Source organism: Scyliorhinus torazame, chromosome 11 (assembly GCF_047496885.1).
Source record: "Scyliorhinus torazame isolate Kashiwa2021f chromosome 11, sScyTor2.1, whole genome shotgun sequence".
In the NCBI taxonomy this organism is placed as follows: Eukaryota; Metazoa; Chordata; class Chondrichthyes; order Carcharhiniformes; family Scyliorhinidae; genus Scyliorhinus; species Scyliorhinus torazame.
In genome coordinates this window covers 146856855-146874803 of record NC_092717.1, presented here as the reverse complement: position 1 = coordinate 146874803, position 17949 = coordinate 146856855, and the positions used below count along the sequence as shown (strand labels likewise).

Sequence of the window (17949 nt, the reverse complement as noted above, 5' to 3'; positions counted from 1 at the left end):
CCCCAGTTATCCAAAAATCTGAATCCCTCCCGCCTGCACCATTCCTTTTCTTTTGATTATTGCTGTGCGTTTATTATGCCAAGAAGGCAGAGAACTTTTAATATCTTATCTGTCTGATGGCATCTCTGTCATTGCAGCACTTTTTTAGTACAGCCTAAATCATCTGCTTTAGCCTTGCAATTGGCCTTAAAACCAAATCGTTTTGTAACTGATTATGATTCGTTTTCAGACATATATGGTGGAATGTAATGCAGATTTGGAGGCAATGGGGCATTCAATCTGACAGGAGGGTGGCGGCTGGGGACCCTGTCATCTTCTTATCCCTGCCCGATTGAGTCCACGGAGAAGAGGCTCATGGGCAACCTTCCCACCCCCCGGATGCCAATTGAGACCCTTAAGTGGGCTATTACTCATCCTGCCGCCATTGATATTCAACCAGCGACAAGTGGGCAAGTTGCCATGAGGAGCCATTCCCTGCCTTTTCTTCCGACGCACTGATATCCCAGCCAGCAAAACCTGATTCTACGACCCTTATCCCATCCTCACTAATCTGCAGTCTAGGTCTGGGTCCCTCAGCAATTCTAGGCCTCGCCCTGGCACTTTACGGACAGCAGCTACCGCTTCTGTTGTCACTATGGACCCGACCTGCCAAATACGGCCCCCCTGGACACTCCTTCGCCATCCCCGGGCCACCCCCCATCAGCCCTCGCCGATGCCTCCACGGCCAACGGCACGGCTCCCACCCAACTGTGGCGGCGTTGGACACAGTCCACAGCCGCCAAACCGAGTTCCCAACAGCTGAGAGCACACGTGCCCCGCACAGTCGGGAACTCGGCCCATCGGGGGCGGAGCATCGGGTAATGTGCTGAGGCCGTCCCAACGGCATGCAGCGTACTCCTTGATGATGCTGCTTTGGAGGGTGTGCCGCCCCCGATTTCTCGTAAAAAGGGATTCTCCACCCGATCGTCGATTACAAAATCAGTGTCGACAAGCGGAGAACCCCGCCCCACATTTTTCCATGTGAAACTTCAGCACACGCAAAGGATGAAATGCTTCTATTAGCTGCAACAGGTTCCACTCGGATCAAAACATCTGCAAAGTGAATAGATTTATTGACATAGTTTGTAAGAATGAGGATTTCGATGGAAGTATTGCATTGGAAAGCTAACATGCTGTGCCAAGGTAAGGCACAGGTTTACTGCTAAAGTTACCCATTAATAAGTTAGCACTGAAGTAATACTGCTTTCTGAATCTTTTATTAACCAAAGAACTTGAAGTATATTGTTGTCATTTGTGACATGATGCACTCGGGTCTAAATAAACTACCCACACAGGTCTGCAGCGAATGGGTTCATTTCACTACCTCAGGAGTTGCTGCAGCAGTGACCTCTGTATTAAACCTGCATCACCACATCAGTGAACTGCATTAAAATACATATTTAAATTGGTTGAAAAGTGCTTTGAGATGTCCTGAGGGCACAATAAAGTGCTATATAAATACAATCTTTTTATTTTAATGTAATATGTTTTTGTTATGTCTCTCTACAGTTCCTCAGTTTACTTTAGGTGTAATTTTTTCAACATCTGAAGATAGAAAGAGCTCCTAATTTTGTAAAGAAAACTCAGTATTTGTGCAATGATCAAAAGCAATATTCAGCGATCATTGCATTGATTCATTATTCGATGGTATTGGATCAGTTTGATTGGTTTGGAATATTACAATCTGAAAAGGACTGGACATGAGATAGTTTGCTCGCTTAACACACTTACAGCAAATTCCTCGGTCCAATATTTCAATGGAGGGATTCACCAATTTATTTTAAATAATTAATACCTTATTAAAATACAGGAGAGAAGAATTTGATGTCCATGCTTTGACTGGAGAGTCATTTCCAGGTTTACCTAACGTTAAATAATCGATTCATGAGAAGAAAATGATTTGAAGTTTAATAATAATAATCTTTATTAGTGTCACAAGTAGGCTTACATTAACACTGCAATGAAGTTACTGCGAAAATCCCCGAGTCGCCACACTCCAGTGCCTGTTTGTGTACACCGAGGGAGAATTCTGAATGTCCTATTCACCTAACAAGCACGTTTTTTGGGACTTGTGGGAGGAAACCGGAGCACCCAGACGAAACCCACGCAGACACGGGGAGAACTTGCAGACTCCACACAGACAGTGACGCAAGCTGGGAATCGAACCCAGGTCCCTGGTACTGTGAAGCAACAGAGCTAACCATGCCACCCTACAGAGGTATACATCTGCTAGGCTGGCTGATTTTACTGAACAATTCAAACATTGACATCATAGTTTGCCATATCATCTGATCCTCAATCAGCTCTGAAGCACATTGCCCACTACATTGAGAATCTATACTTAGAATGGGTGGGGGTAATCAAAGTACCCTTCGTTGTGATAATTTACCCCTCCTGGATGCAAAGAATAATCATTTAAACAATGATCATTTAAATGACATGCCAACTATAATGGTCTGATTTGCATTAAATCAGTGTAGTCTCAATGGAGTTGCTACTGGATTCAAGTCTAAATCACATTGGCTGGACCAAGTCCCATGGCGGAAGCAGGAAGCAGTAGTGTTGTCTGCTGCGGAGCCAGGGGGGAATTGCACCAAATTGTGCGATGCTGAGCTAATTAATTATGCGGCCGGGGGTTTACCTACGTTGTTCGCAGCGGACGGGCAGGAAGCTACATGCCCGCTGCCATTTCCGGCTGCCTAATTACAGATACAGCTTTACCGAGCTGTACTACGGATCAGGACGTGGAACGTAGAACCCAAGGAACACCGACACCCAGATTCAGCAATGCTTCACTGGAAGTACTGTTGCATGCTGTGGAGGAGAGGATGGACATCCTCTACCTGAGAGATGGGAGGGTGAGGCCAATCCAACTCACCAATCCTGCATGGGTGGCAGTCGCCAGGGTAGTGAATGCCAATTGCTTTCACCAGAGGACAGCCCTGCTGTGCAGGAAAAGAATAAATTACTTCATCTGAGTCACCAGGATAAGTAGACCCACTACTCCACATAGTCACCTCATCGAATGGAAACTAGGGCTTGGCCCTCAGTGGTAAGGCCACCGTCTGTGTTACCCATGCGTAAAAGTACATCTCACTCTGATACAGTGATGCCTCATAGCCCCACTGCAGTCCATGCAACTCCATGTGGAGAGGTGACTGCAAGTCTTTGACTGTGCCACACAGAGAGCTCATATTGCATGTGTGTGTGTGAGTTGGGGGGGGGGGGGGAAGAGTTGGCATAGAGGGCTGGAAATGGTTTGAAGTTTATTTGTTCATCGGCCTTATCCTTCTATCTGCAGTGCATCCTTCACAGGCCACATGGTAGCCAGTGGCTTGTTGGTAAAGACTGGCATCATGCAAATGCAACCTGCTTCCTAATTGCTCTCAAATCATCTCCTCTCCTTGTGCAGAGCAAGTTAACACACAAGCGTGAGAGAGAGAGAGACGGGAGTTGGCATGGCTCCAGCACCTCATACCACTTCAAGAGCGGGCTGCCGAGCTGGCAGGGGAGTTTCAGGACCTTTCATGTGCAGACAGTGGAGTTGGCATCCAGCCTCCATCCGGTAAAGAACCAAGTTTACTGTCTTGACATAGGAACCTAAGGGACATGCTCTGTGCCATGTTGAAGACAGCCCATGCAGTCACTCATTCTCTCTTCTTTCAATTACAGGTGCCAGCAGGAAGAGGGTGAGGCCTGAACCCAAATCCGAGTCCAGCATCAGCTCCAGGTTGCAGAGGAGCAAGGAGGATGAGGCGGACGAAGACCTAGCCCCAGTAGAGCCGTCACAACACCCTCCACCAGCCCAGAGGCACACTTTGGTGAGTAGTAGATCCAGTTCAGGCAGAGTCTTACACTCTGGCGGTCACCTCACTGACGCTGTCTGCCACAGGAGAAGGCAGGGTCAGCCAAAGTCACCAACACTCAGAGGACTGCTAGGGAAGAAGCATCTGCTAAGTCAGAGTCGGATGGAAAGCCTCTCGAGTAGTCCTAGACAAGACGCTGAAGAGGCAGGGAGAGGTGGGGAACGTCAGACAGAGGTGTTGGAGCCATCAACTGAGTGGCATGAGAGTCGGAGGGGTCCATCCGCAGCTGGCTGACGAAGTGGTGCCGACATATGCGCGGAAGGGATGGTGGATGACAGGGAGAACCTGGTCGAGCAGAATGCCCAGTTCCTGCCAGCGGTGTGCGCAGGCCTGCCCTCCATCACCATGGTCATGAGCGAGGTTTTGCAGTGGCTAAGCGAGAGGGCAACAGGGCACCTCAACCTCCCTTCAGGCGCCTCTTTCCTTCAAGGTGTTAGAGAGGGACCCTCAGGCACCTGAAGAGAGGAGGATCATTGGGCAGACACTCCTGGGGCCCACATAAAAGGACTTGCCTGGCAGTTCCGACTCCCCTTTGTCTGCGACCCCATCAGCACCGGCCTCTGGGACTGCAGAGGGTGCACTTGCCCCAGAGCAGGAGATCCAGAGTAAGCTGGGACCCTCCAGACCACGAAACGGGGACCCAGGTCGCAGGGCAGGAATCACAGCAGGTCGCCTCCATTGCTGCTGTACATTCTGGGGATCCACCTAGCGGTAGCTTTAAGGTCCGTAAGGCCAGAAGGTTAGACACCAATTAAGTCGGCACGAGTGCAGGGTACAATTTAGTTGTTGGGGCTAAGGCACAGATCTGTAAATATTTGTGCACATTAAACATCTGTTAACAGTGTTACAAAGTACTTGCCAGATGGGTGTGAGGGGTGGACTCGTGTGGGCTGGCCAGAGAGAAGGTGCAGGAAGTGGGGAAATGGCCAGACATTTTGGTCGGCCTCGGCTCCCCGCCTCGACCATGCCACCACCATAACCCCAGGGATCCGATGGGACTGTGTGATGGAATGACCAGCTCGCATACAGGGATCATTGCCTAGGGTTTTGACAAAGGGTCATCTGGATGAAAACGTTAGCTCTTTTCTCTCCCTACAGATGCTGCCAGACCTGCTGAGATTTCCCAGCATTTTCTCTTTTGGTTTCAGATTCCAGCATCCGCAGTAATTTACTTTCATTTATAAAGGTGGCCATGCCTTCAGCCCAATGATGTTCTGGAGTTCCCTCCCTAAACCTTTACATCTCTCTAGCACCCTCTCCTCCTTTAAGATACTCCTTAATATCCACCTCTTAGATAAGGCTGAGTCACCACAATTAATATCTCCTGTGCTTCTGTATTCATTTTATCTGATTACACTTCCATGGGTACTTGGCATGTTTTTCAACATAAAAGTGACTATGTAAATTTAATTTATTATTATTGTTAATCTGGACGTTCTGAAGGCAAAATTGGCAAACAAGTGTTCCATCTCCTGGTATTCACTTTGATGGAAGCAAAAAGTAATCCAAAATGGTCTAGGTGGAGTTAATTCAAGCCAAAAGGTCAGAACAGAAGACTACTTTCAATCCTCATGAGAAAGATTTTGACCATCATATGATCACTGGTATCAGTGAGTTGTTGCTTGTGTCTGTGGGTTCAAATGGTGCATGTGCGATTTCATTTATACTATATTTAGTCAGACTGGTGATACTTATCAAAAATATATCCGTCATACTTAAATAAAGACACACATGCTGAAAACAGAGTTTTTAAATACCTCTGGATAGAAGCATATATCTGTACACACCGCAGTGGAGTTGAAGGTCTGATTCTTTACAGTTGTCGATTTATCTGAATCACACCAAAACTGAAAAAGAAGCTCAAGTGTTAGGTTGGATATATTTAATAGTTAAATTCACAACTCCCACATCTAGTAATTTTAAAATTGATCTGATCTAAATATTTAGGGAAGATATACAGCAGTCAAAACATGCCTTTAAATAGCAGTCCACTAAATTACAGGTGTGCATTTTAACCTCTCAAATAGGCATTATTCAGTGATTATCTGCTAACTGTACAGATAAAAGTAATGCCTACCGAATATCTAAAGCAGCACTCTTCAGTACAAACATTAACTTTTAAATTTCCACATAATAATGACCAAATGGAAGAATTTGGAATACACGGTCTGAAATTTTCCAAATAAACAATCGGAGGGTGGAGTTAACAATATAGAATGATGGGGCCGGAATTTTTTCTAACGGCTCCATCTATGCAACTGTGAATTTTGCTGGAATTGCAACTTAAAACCTGTTTACATAGAGTTTGCATCCCATTTCCAACAGAGTTACAACAGTGGAGCAGGAGCCATTCTGAGGAAATTCCCATCCATAATCTTACTGGTCTTTGGTAGCAGGTCAGGCTCAAGGAAACGGAGCATTTTGTAATTGGAAAAGTATGGACAATGAGGGGAAATAACAGCTCTTTAAAATGATGACAGGAATATACTGTTCAGATTGTTATGTTGTTTGAGCTACGTAGCGAAGAGAAAATTAGGGGTCATAAGAATATAGTGTAGGTTAGCTGCCGGTAAGTGCTTTTTCTTGATCTCCAGAATAAGTTGCCACTATCTGCGGTGGGTGTGGATTGCTACAGATCGTCAAAAAGATTCTGGATACATGTGGAAAACATTCTGAGCTGTAGAAGATAAGTGGGGGGAGAAGTCACTAACGATATTAGTTACTACAATATCCTGGAGAGCTGCTTCGTCACCTTGGTGGTCAGAGAGGAATTTTTCAGATTATTTTTCCCCCTAAATTCTCCTCAGATTTTCATTCTCATTTTTTTTTATCTTGTCTCCCAGCAGAGGACATGGCTTTGTGGATGGTATGTTTGAGATTTTTTTTCTCATGAAAGTCTCATGGAGTCTACAAGTCTAACCTCAAAGTTTATTCTAATGACATATAGTTGGAATTAATTAGTAGGAATACTGGTATATTTACTAATGAAAAAGTTGGTTTTAAGTCTTATTTTGTTGTTTGTGACTAATAGCTTAATGTTCTTTGGAAATTTTGATGGTAAGCTTTAATTTTTCTGCCTTTGTAAGCGTGTATTTTAGTTTTCTGAACGTTAACGTATATAATTAGGGAATCATTGGACCTGTATTTCTATGAAGTTTGAGAACTAGATTGCAGTATGTTCAATAGGACTTTCAATACATAAAAAGATATGCCCAATAGCCTTCAACTTAATCCTGTATTAAAGTCACTTTAGACATACCTCAACAAAAACAGCACAATAACAACTAAATACGTACTATATTTATTATAGCACCAAGAAAGTTTATCATAATGGAGGCAAATATGATGACGTTCCTTGCGAAATGCGTTTCGTTGATCCAGCAGCATGATTTCCGAAGCACTAAAGGCAGGCATTTATAATCCTCTGCAGTAGTGAATAGTACCAGTGCAGCATGCAACATGATCAGAATGGTAAACTGGATCACCATTGGCACTGTTCTAAAGAGAAAACATAGTAAGGTGATTTTGCTTAACCATATACACCCAACTCGATATAACATTGCATTTGAAAAAACATAAGGATCAAAGCTATTTGAAGTGTATTTGTCTGGCCAGACACTGAAACAGGATAGGCTGAATTTTCACTACATGGGTTTTTAAAAAATATATTTATATTCTCCTCCTTTTTCACATTTGCAGCAAATTTACACCCACCAACAAATAATCAACAGTAATGAATACAATGGAAATCCCCTGCACGACACGGGTTTTTCACTGGTGGAAAGAAAGTGAAATACTGGGGGCAGTTTTCACATCCTCACCAGGTGGTAAAGGCTACTAGAGTCCAAAACTCAGGAGGTTGATTTTACCATTCTTGTTTTTGATCATTGGTTGTTATTTTGTTTATGGGCTTCACGTAGATGATCCTAGATTCTTGCCTGTTTAAGGCAAGAATATACTTGTAACTTGTAATTCCTGATACCATATGATGTTGCTGTTCCAGAACCTCCTCCTACAATTTTCGCCCCCACCCCACCCACTTTAAGCTATTCCTTCAGCCTCAACTCTACGTTGGAATCACAATCTACCCCTACCCCAGTTATTGAGTTACCTTTGAGCACTAGTTCAGTGCTTGCAACAAACCATGCATATTCAAATGAGGTCTAACCACAGGATGGCTTCAGGTTCTTGACAAAGACACTAGTCTGCTGTTGTCCACCAAAAGTTAAAATTGGCCTTACCATTTTCATCTTTCAATAATAACAACACAATTACAATACTCAAATGGCTACTGAACAGACCATGCATTCAGATTGCTAGTTCACATTGAGTATTGGATGAGCTGGATACTTGAGCAATCAATAATTTGATTCATCAAATTATTAGATGAATCAATAATTTGAAAATCAGATGGTTTCTGTAACACGTGGGCAAGCTGATCAGTCAAATTAGTACCCATTTGATGAAGATAAAAATTTACCCCATTTGTAGCCCTCTTACTGTTCGTGCAGACTCTTACTGTTGGTGCACTCTTACTGTTAGTGCAGACTCTTACAATGTGCTCAGCTCCCTTTCCTTGATACAGAACCAAATGCTATCACCAAATATTTGAACTATTTTTACGTCATTGTCCGCCAATGTTTCAAGATAATTGACAAGCTGCCAGTTAGCAGAATACGAATAATGCGGAAGGGAACAAGTGTACTCAAATGAAAACCAATGCTCAGCTATTATTCCTGCTTCTCCAGAGACCTGAGATTTAGCTTGTGTCAATGAATCTTTGGTGTGTGCTTTATTTACGGTTATTATTGTCTTGCAAGCTCTATGTCCTCTTCATAGTGTTTGCATCATCCTTTTAATATGAGGGAGGCATCCCATTGAAACTTACAGGATACCGTGAGGCCTAAATAGAATGGACATGGAGAGGATGTTTCCACTAGTAGGAAAAACTGTAATCCAAGGCCATAGTCTCAGACTGAAGGGACGATTCTTTAAAACAGAGATGAGGAGGAATTTCTTCAGCTAGAGGGTGGTGAATCTGTGGAACAATTTGCCGCAAAAGGCTGTGGAGGCCAAATCACTAAATCTCTTTCAGGCAGAGATAGATAAGTTCTTGATTAATAAGGGGTTATGGGGAGAAGGCAGGAGAATAGGGATGAGAAACATATCAGCCATGATTAAAGGGCGGAGCAGACTCAATGGGCTGAATGGTGTAATTCTGCTCCTATGTCTTATGGTCTTAATGTAGCATTCAAATATATCATAATACAGCCAGTGGTTTAAGATGGTGGATAATGAGTCCTGTAGCAAGTGTGCCAATCAAGAAAACCACTCTATCTTGGATGGTATACAAAATAGGTCTACAAAATTATGAGAGGCATAGACAGGGTGGATAGTCAGAGGCTTTTTCCAAGGGTGGAAGTGTCAATTACAGGAGAGCACAGGTTCAAGGTGAAAGGGGAAAGTTTAAGAGAGATGTGCGGGGTACGTTTTTCACGCAGAGTGGTGGGTGCCTGGAGCGCGCTGCCAGAGAATGCGGTGGAAGCAGGCACATTAGCAACATTTCAGAGGCATCTGGATGGTACATGAATAGGGAGGAAATAGAGGGATACTGACCGAGTAAGGGCAGGAGGTTTTATTTTTAGATAGGGCATCATGATCGGCACAGGTTTGGAGGGCCGAAGGGCCTGTTCCTGTGCTGTACTGCTCTTTGTTGGTACTGAGCAAATCTCGTTGCAGTTTCAACCATCAAAGACAAGTGATGGGTATTCCATCATACTTCTGACTGCAGCCTTGTGTTAGTGAAGAGACTAAGGAAATGAGACAGTGTGGCAATCGCTGGGCAGAATCTTCCATTCTGGAGTGTAAGTTGGGTGTCAGGAGCAGAAATAAGTGACGGCTGGCCCCCTGTGATTGCACACTGTTCAGCACATTACAAATACACTCACAGGAAGCAGGGAAAGTGCTGTAGCCAGGGTGGGCAGGGACTTGCCGTCCCTTCCTTAGCTCAGGGGTTCGATGGTGTTTGAAGGGTATCCAGACACGGAAGATAAAGGGCGCGATGCAACGGCCACGCTGTTCCCGAAAAACAGCTCGCCGCGGCATTCAATCCTGCTTTCTGTCTGCAGGACAAGAACACTCACAATAGGAGGGGGCAGAGTGCCCAGACCAACAGTGGGCATGCAGATAATGGGCTGGATTTTCCAGTCCCCAGCCATATGTTTCTTGGAGGCACGGCGTTCACTGGGGCCGGGATTCTATTCTGTCATGTGAGAGTACCTTTAAGAAATGGATGTTTATACATGGGTTTGTATGTAAATATCTGTAGTGAGAGTACCTTTAAGAAATGGGTGTTTCTTACTGCAGTGATGTCAGAGAGTGGGTGGAGCTGGGCTGTCTGTCAGCTTTTTACTTTCGTTTTAGGCTGTTTGCTGCAGGGTGTGTTTTAGTTTCGTTTTCAGAGCGGGATAGCTGGAGTCACAGCCAGAAGTTGTATGAGTCTCTCTCTGTAATCTAAAGATTGTAAATTGATCCTTTGGTGATTTAAAACTAATAACTGCTCTCAGTAGTGACTTTAACCTGATGTGCTTCTGTTTAAAGTTTTTTTTAAAGTCTTATGGATTTTAAAAGGACAGCTGAAGGATTGCTTAGTGTTGTATTCTTTGGGGGTTATATTTGAATTGATGGTTGCTCAGGTGTTCACTGTATGTTTTAAAAAGGTTAACTTGAATTCATAGAATAAACATTGTTTTGCTTTAAAAAATACTTTTCCATTTCTGCTGTACCACACCTGTAGAGTGGGCCGTGTGCTCCCCATACCACAATCTATTAAAAGTTGTGGGTCAGGTGAACTCCATGATACACTTTGGGGTTCTCTAAACCCTGGCCCATAACAATTCTCCCACCGCTTGTCATTGTGATTTCCCATTGAAGCCACCCCACGCCGCCGGAAAACCCACGGACAGAGGTGGGCTGCCAGTGGGAAAAGAGAATCCCAAAGGCTGGGATTTTGCCACTTTAAGGAGGAGAACATGCAACTAGCTGGGGGAGGACAGGGACCATGTCTGCATTAAACGCAAGACAGAATTCCCTAGGAAGTCTGCAGTTACCCTACGTGTCGACAGAATTTGACACTGTTTTAGTAAAGGAGCTTGCTTCAGCATTTACTAAACCTTTTCCTTCTCCACTCCAGGTACCAGCAAGAAAAGAGGGAGGAAAATAAGCCAGCCAACCCAGAGCTCCAGATCCACTATACTTAGGATGATAACTCAGAATGCACTGTCACAGCCTTCACCTGCATCCTCTACTCTACCTGCACAGGTACACTCACCGAGGTGAGTCCAAGTGCTACAGTAGACTGGGGTCATAATCTTGGGAGCACAGCACTGATACTGGCCCACAGTTTGCAGAAGAACTGACAGGCAAAGGCTCTAACCCTTGGAGGACAGCTGGAGACCAGGCCCCTGCTCAGCCCCATGCAGATGATAAGCCTCTGGACTTGGCCCAAAGAGTCATGTTGAAGATGTAGAGACCGGCAGGATGTCGTTGCTATCATAAAATCATAACATTTACAGTGCAGAAGGAGGCCATTCGACCCATCGGGTCTGCACCGGCCCTTGGAAAGAGCACCCTATCCAAGCCCTCACTTCCACCCTATCCCCGTAATCCCATTTAACCTTTTTGGACACAAAGGGCAAATTATCATGGCCAATCCACCTAACCTGCACATCTTTGGTCTATGGGAGGAAACCGGAGCACCCGGAGGAAACCCATGCACACACGGTGAGAAAGTGCAGACTCCACACAGACAGGGACCGAAGCCGGGAATCGAACCTGGGACCCTGGAGCTGTGAAGCAACTTTGCGAACCACTATGCTGCCCGTGCTGCCCTATGATGTAAACCTGGCAAAAGGAGGGGCAACATTGGCAGCTCAATATCCCTGGACACAGAATTTTCAGGCAGGATAGAGTGAAAGATTAAAAAGGAAGGGGGAGTATCACTAATGGTTGAAGAATCAATTCCAGTTGTGGGAAGGGATGATATACTAAACGGGTCAACAAAAGAGGCTTTATGGGTTAAGCTCAGAAAGAAAAAAGGGGCAGTCGCACTGCTGTGAGTACACTACAGGGAGATAGAAGATCAAATAAGAAGGCAAATTTCTGCCTACAAGATCAAGACGGCAATAATAGTAGAGGACTTTAACTATCCCAAAATCAACTGAGATTCAAACAATATAACGGGAACTGAGGGAGAAAAATTAATGCAGTGTGTCCAGGAACACAGTCTCTCCAGGTGCCCCTACTCCTCAACATGTCAGTGAGGTGCCATCGCATACCGACGAGGAGGAGATGGGCCAACCAGGAATCCCGGGGGCTTCTTCCCAGAAAATCCCAAGAGTGCACTGCCACTTTACCTCCCCTCTGCCAGTGACCTCATTGCTTCGGCAGGTGAGGCCGAGGAGGATGCACCTGAACAGGAGACCTTTAGCAGGCCGGAGCCCTCTAGGTCCCGGGCCACCAGAGGACACAAGCCAAAGTTATCACAGTGAATAGGGCATAGCAGTCATCAGGCTGCCTCCACCTCAGCTGCGGTTGTTGGGGCTGCACCTGGGCGTAGCAGTAGAGAAAGAAAGATAAAGGAGTTTTAAAAGCACATAGGTGGCACCAGTCTATAATATTTTAGCACTTGTAAAGACGTGTTCGCTTGCCCTCCTTGGAAGTTTTCTTGATTCTCATCTTGCTGCTATTTGCTTCAGTGATTGTGGGTATTTAAGGGCTTGGAACCTGGTCTCCCAGAAGATGGTGATAATGTTCGCCAAGAGTCACTTCTCTCACATCATCAGCACTGTGATTACTGAATATTCCAACATGTGGATGCTTAAGCACTGTCCATCAGTTTCTGAGTTTATAGCCTGTGTCTACATCTTGCATGCTGGAGCTCATAAGGTTAAGAGCTCTGAAATGTCTGCATAGAGTGTGCAGCATGGCTAGTACATCTCCTGCTGCTGTTGCACTGATGTGGGTGGACGTAAAGAATCCTCAAGGGAAGTTAAACAGGAGAGTTAAACAGGTTATATGAGTGGCAAGGAACACTGTAAATGTAATGTGAGGGTTATAAGAAAGAAGCTCTGTACTGTTGTCTGAAGAATAGAAAACGAGGGCAGCACGGTAGCCTTGTGGATAGCACAATTGCTTCACAGCTCCAGAGTCCCAAGTTTGATTCCGGCTTGGGTCACTGTCTGTGTGGAGTCTGCACATCCTCCCCATGTGTGCGTGGGTTTCCTCCGGGTGCTCTGGGTTTCCTCCCACAGTCCAAAGATGTGCAGGTTAGGTGCATTGGCCATGGTAAATTGCCCTTAGTGTCCAAAATTGCCCTTAATGTTGGGTGGGGTTACTGGATTATGGTGATAGGGTGGCGGTGTTGACCTTGGGTAGGGTGCTCTTTCCAAGAGCCGGTGCAGACTCGATGGGCCGAATGGCCTCCTTCTGCACTGTAAATTCTATGATAATCTCTAGATGTTAGGATGTCCCGTCTGTCCCTGTTCAAATGTAAAATTGCACTACCATGCAGGCGAAGGCTGAAAGAAAGGAACAACAGGAAAGCTGGCTTTGAATGCAAGAGGAATTGAGTATTGGACTAAAGAGTTGTGTGTGCAGTTGACTGCAGCCATTGTGAGACCTCACATGGAAAATTGTTTGCTCTGCTCGTTTTCTTATTAAGTGTAGGAACAGTACCTACACATAAAAGTTTGCAACCTCAGTGCATCGGACTTCATTAAAGGACAAGGGTATTAACCCATGAGGTGAGATCGAGTAGAATGTGTAAGGGAGGTATAGGACTGAGAGATGTTCCATGTGAAGCATCAAGAGGTTTCACAGAGATCTGCAGAGCCCATGCAGGGAAGATGTTTAACTTGACTCGGGTGTTCAGAATAACAGAACAGTCTCTCAGCAATACCAAGGCCATCTAGGACTGGGATAACAACAGAATGTGCTGGATAAACTCAGCAGGTCTGGCAGTTCTGTGGAGAGAGAAACAGAGTTAACATTTTTGACTAATATATTGGACTCAAAATGTTAACTCTACTTCTCTCCACAGATATTACCAAACCTATTGAGTTTTCCAGCACTTTCTATTTTTATTTCATATCTCCAGTATCTTCAGTATTTTAAATTAATTGTAATATAGGACTGAGATTTGTAGGACTCTATACAATTGGAGGGCAGTGAGTGGTTGGACCTCCACACTCCATAGTGCAGTTGAGGTACTAGCTTTGAGTGGATTCCAACGTTACTTTGATACTTTTCAGGATGATGAAGATGTCAAGGGATATGGGATTACTGAGGTGTTTAGTGACCGGGGACCAGTTATGAGAACATCAGTGATCCAGATGCATGGGTGAGCTATTCAAGGGGCCATAATGTCTCCCAATATTGTTGTTCCCTGTGCACCCATGTTTCTGATTCTGCCTCAAAGAGTCCACTGCAAGGTTCACAACGCATTGGGAGCAGGTGTGAGGGTAACGTGAGCACCTTTGCCAAGACAAGAAGTCAGCTGGCTTTCAATGTGCCCATGCATTCAGGCTTTGTGAGGGCATGGGCAAAAAATCATTTCTACATACAGGTGCCCGAGGTGGCAGGAGAGCAGAGTTGTGTGCTGGTTCTAATGTGCAGATTTAGTGCAAGGGGTCTGTTTATCAGCACAGTTTGGCACATGGAAAGCATCACACCACCAGCAGGGCTGAAGTTAAGTGGTGCAACTTATTTCAGTTGTCATAGATCAAGATACTCGAGTAAACTTTAATGTGTGTTACAAACAAGGTTTAGCACAGTGGGCTAAATAGCTGATTTGCAATGCAGAACAATGCCAGCAGCGGGGGTTCAATTCCCGTACCGGCCTCCCCGAACAGGCACTGGAATGTGGCGACTAGGGGCTTTTCACAGTAACTTCATTGAAGCCTACTTTTGACAATAAGCGATTATTATTATTATTATGTAACTGGCTATTGCCAGGGAGCTCTCAAGGCCACATTCGTACAGTCAATAGCCCCTTGCACTTATGGGAATCCCGCGATTGTTGCAAGTCCCTGGCTTGGGCACAGAAGGCAGAGGGTAGCAGTAGAAGGGTGCTTTTCTGAATGGAAGGCTGTGACTCGCGGTGATCCACAGGGCTCAGTTCTGGGGCCTTTGTTGTTCGTGGTGTATATAAATGATTTGGAAAATAATGTTGCCTGTCTGATTAGTAAGTTCGCAGACGACACTAAAATTGGTGGAGTTGCGGATAGTGAAGAGGATTGTCAGAGGATACCGCAGGATATAAACTGGTTGGAGTCTTGGGCGGAGAAATGGCAGATGGAGTTCAATCCGGACAGGTGTGAGGTAATGCACTTTGTACTTTGGAAGGTCCAATGCATGTAGGAATTACACAATATATGGTAGAACTCTTGTGAGTACTGACAGTCAGAGAGATCTGGGCGTGCATATCCACTGATCACTGAAAGTGGCAACGCATGTGGATAAGGTGGTCAAGAAGGCATGCAGCATGCTGGCCTTCATTGGTCGGGGCATTGAATATAAAAATTAGCAAGTCATGTTGCAGCTGTACAGGACCTTAGTTAGGCCTCATTTGGAATGTTGCGCACAATTCTGGTCGCCACACTACCAGAAGGATGTGGATGCTTTGGAGAGGGTACAGAAGCAGTTTACTAGGATGTTGCCTGATATGAAAGGCATTATCTATGAGGAGAGGTTAGATAAACTCAGTCTGTTCTCACTGGAATGACGGAGGTTGAGAGGCGACCTGATAGAGGTCTACAAGATTATGAGTGGCAAGGACAGAGTGGATAATCAAATGCTCTTTCCTAGGGTCGGAGAGTCAAGTACTAACGACATAGGTTTAAAGTGCGTGGGGAAAAGTTTAGAACATATGTGCGAGGTAAGATTTTTACAAAGAGGGTGTTAAATATATGGAATGCTCTGGCTGGGGGAGGTGGTGGGAGCAGATATGATAGTGTCATTTAAGGGGCATCGAGACAAAAATATGAAGAGGATGGGAATGGAAGGATATGGACTCCGTAAGAGCAGATGGTTTTAATTTAGGCAGGTACCATGGTCTGCGCAGGCTTGGAGGGCCGAAGGGCCTGTTCCAGTGCTGTATTGTTCTTTGTTCTTTGTCCCAACTCTTGCAACTTTGGGATCCAAACAGAATTGAACAAATTGGTGCACTCTCCTGAAGAGGGCATCTGTCACCTCCTGGACTCACTTGTTTGTCACTGACTGTGAGTTGCCGCACAGGTTCCCAGTGGAGCTCTGGAAGGAGCTACTGGCAAAGACGTTTAGGGCAACAGTGACCCTCTATGCCACGAGCCTGGGATTGGCTCCAAGTCCTTGTGAACCTAGCTCTTCACGGAGCAGCTGGTGGTCAGGGACAGGGCCATTGAATAGCGGTGTCAATTTCAACACTGCAGCCGCCAAGAAACACCCTGCCAAACATGCACGACTTAGAAATTCTTCGGCTGAATCACGCCCAGTGTGCATTGACCAGGGTGATGACAGCTATGTATGAGAACCCTCCCTCAGACAACAACCAGCTTGCCTCAACTACCGTCGAGACTCTATAGAGAGATTATTGCTGTGGCATCACAGAAAAACTTACTACATAAGCTCTTGTCAACCATGACCATTTACCTGGGAAGAAGGGGTTTAGAGTCAGGACCTTACTGCCGTCCATCACCTGTGCGCCTCAGAGGCATCCACCTTCCCCTTTGAACCCTCTCTCTGACAGCAGCACACAGTCTATGACAGCTCCACACCTTGGTGTTCTCAAAGGAATGTGATCCATTGCTCATGGAGCTATGCTGGTTTATTGGGCCATGGAACCTCGAGAGGTGAACTAATCTGAACCTGGTTTTCCATGAAGTGCACTTTGAGTTAGGCCAAAAAATTAAACATTAACTCTTCCCTAAAAAAAGACTTCTCCCGAGAAACTTCTACCCTCCCACCAAGATCCCCCCATCCCACTTACACAATTATTGCATTGTCATTTCTCTCCCTGCTGTAACTCTTCAAACTCCCGCGTAGTTTAGGCCTTATTGTTATCTATGGAGACATTCCTGCTCTCTCCCCGAACCCATAACTGATGACGTGCCCATGCCCTCCCTGATTCCCGTTTTCAAGGCTAGTTATACCCTAGTCTTTCTACGATCCTCCCTATGAGACCATCTACTCCTACCTGCACATGACCCTAGCATTTCCACCCTACCTTATCCAACTTGCACCTCTGACTGTGACTGCACTCTCTGCCTCCCAGTATTCTAGGACCAAACAGTTGAGATCATCGACCCTGCCCTTTACACCCATCTCTCCACGACATTCAATGCCCAGAGGGACCATCCATTGCCTTACAACGGGATGTGTAACATGCCTAACCTCCTAACAAGCCCCAGGCAGTCTGGCTTCCTTCACTGAACACTCTCCAAAAAATTCCCGGATAGTCTGACTTCATTCCCCAGATACTCTCCACCTTTTCCCACTGATTTTGCCTCCCCTGTCCAGCCTCCACTCCACCCATCCCCACTTACCCTGCTTCTCTTATCCAACCTCCACTCTAATCTTTAGGGGGTTGGTTAGATTAGTTGCCTGGATGGCTGGGTCATGTTGCGGAGTGACACCAACAGCGCGGGTTCAATTCCTGGCTGAGGTTAGCCATGATGGCGCCGCCTCCTTCTCAAACTTTCCCTCGCCTGAGATGTGGTCTTCAGGTTAAATCACCACCAGTCAGCTCTCTCCCAAAAGAGAAGAGCAGCCTCAAGTCCTTAGAGACTATGGCGACTTTAACTCACTCCAAAGTCCAGAAGTCGACCTCGCCAAGCGCACTCCTTTTATCATAGAATTTACAGTGCAGAAGGAGACCATTCGGCCCATCGAGTCTGCACCGGCTCTTGGAAAGAGCACCTAAGCCACGCCTCCACCCTATCCCCGTAACCCAGTTACCTCACTTAACCTTTTTGGACGCGAAGGACAATTTATCATGGCCAATGCACCT

At 45.6% G+C, this 17949-nt stretch overlaps 1 protein-coding gene across 3 annotated transcripts in view; it reads right to left on the bottom strand.

The window, feature by feature from the left end:
* Window positions 1-17949, bottom strand: part of adcy8 (adenylate cyclase 8 (brain)) — a 150710-nt gene that overhangs the window by 43673 nt on the left and 89088 nt on the right. For all 3 annotated transcript variants that reach the window (XM_072467861.1, XM_072467862.1, XM_072467863.1), the window contains 2 exons: window positions 7202-7403; window positions 5663-5752 (listed from right to left, as the gene is read on the bottom strand). In XM_072467861.1, coding sequence (XP_072323962.1) covers window positions 5663-5752; window positions 7202-7403 — 292 coding nt within the window. The remainder of the gene's footprint in view (window positions 1-5662; window positions 5753-7201; window positions 7404-17949) is intronic.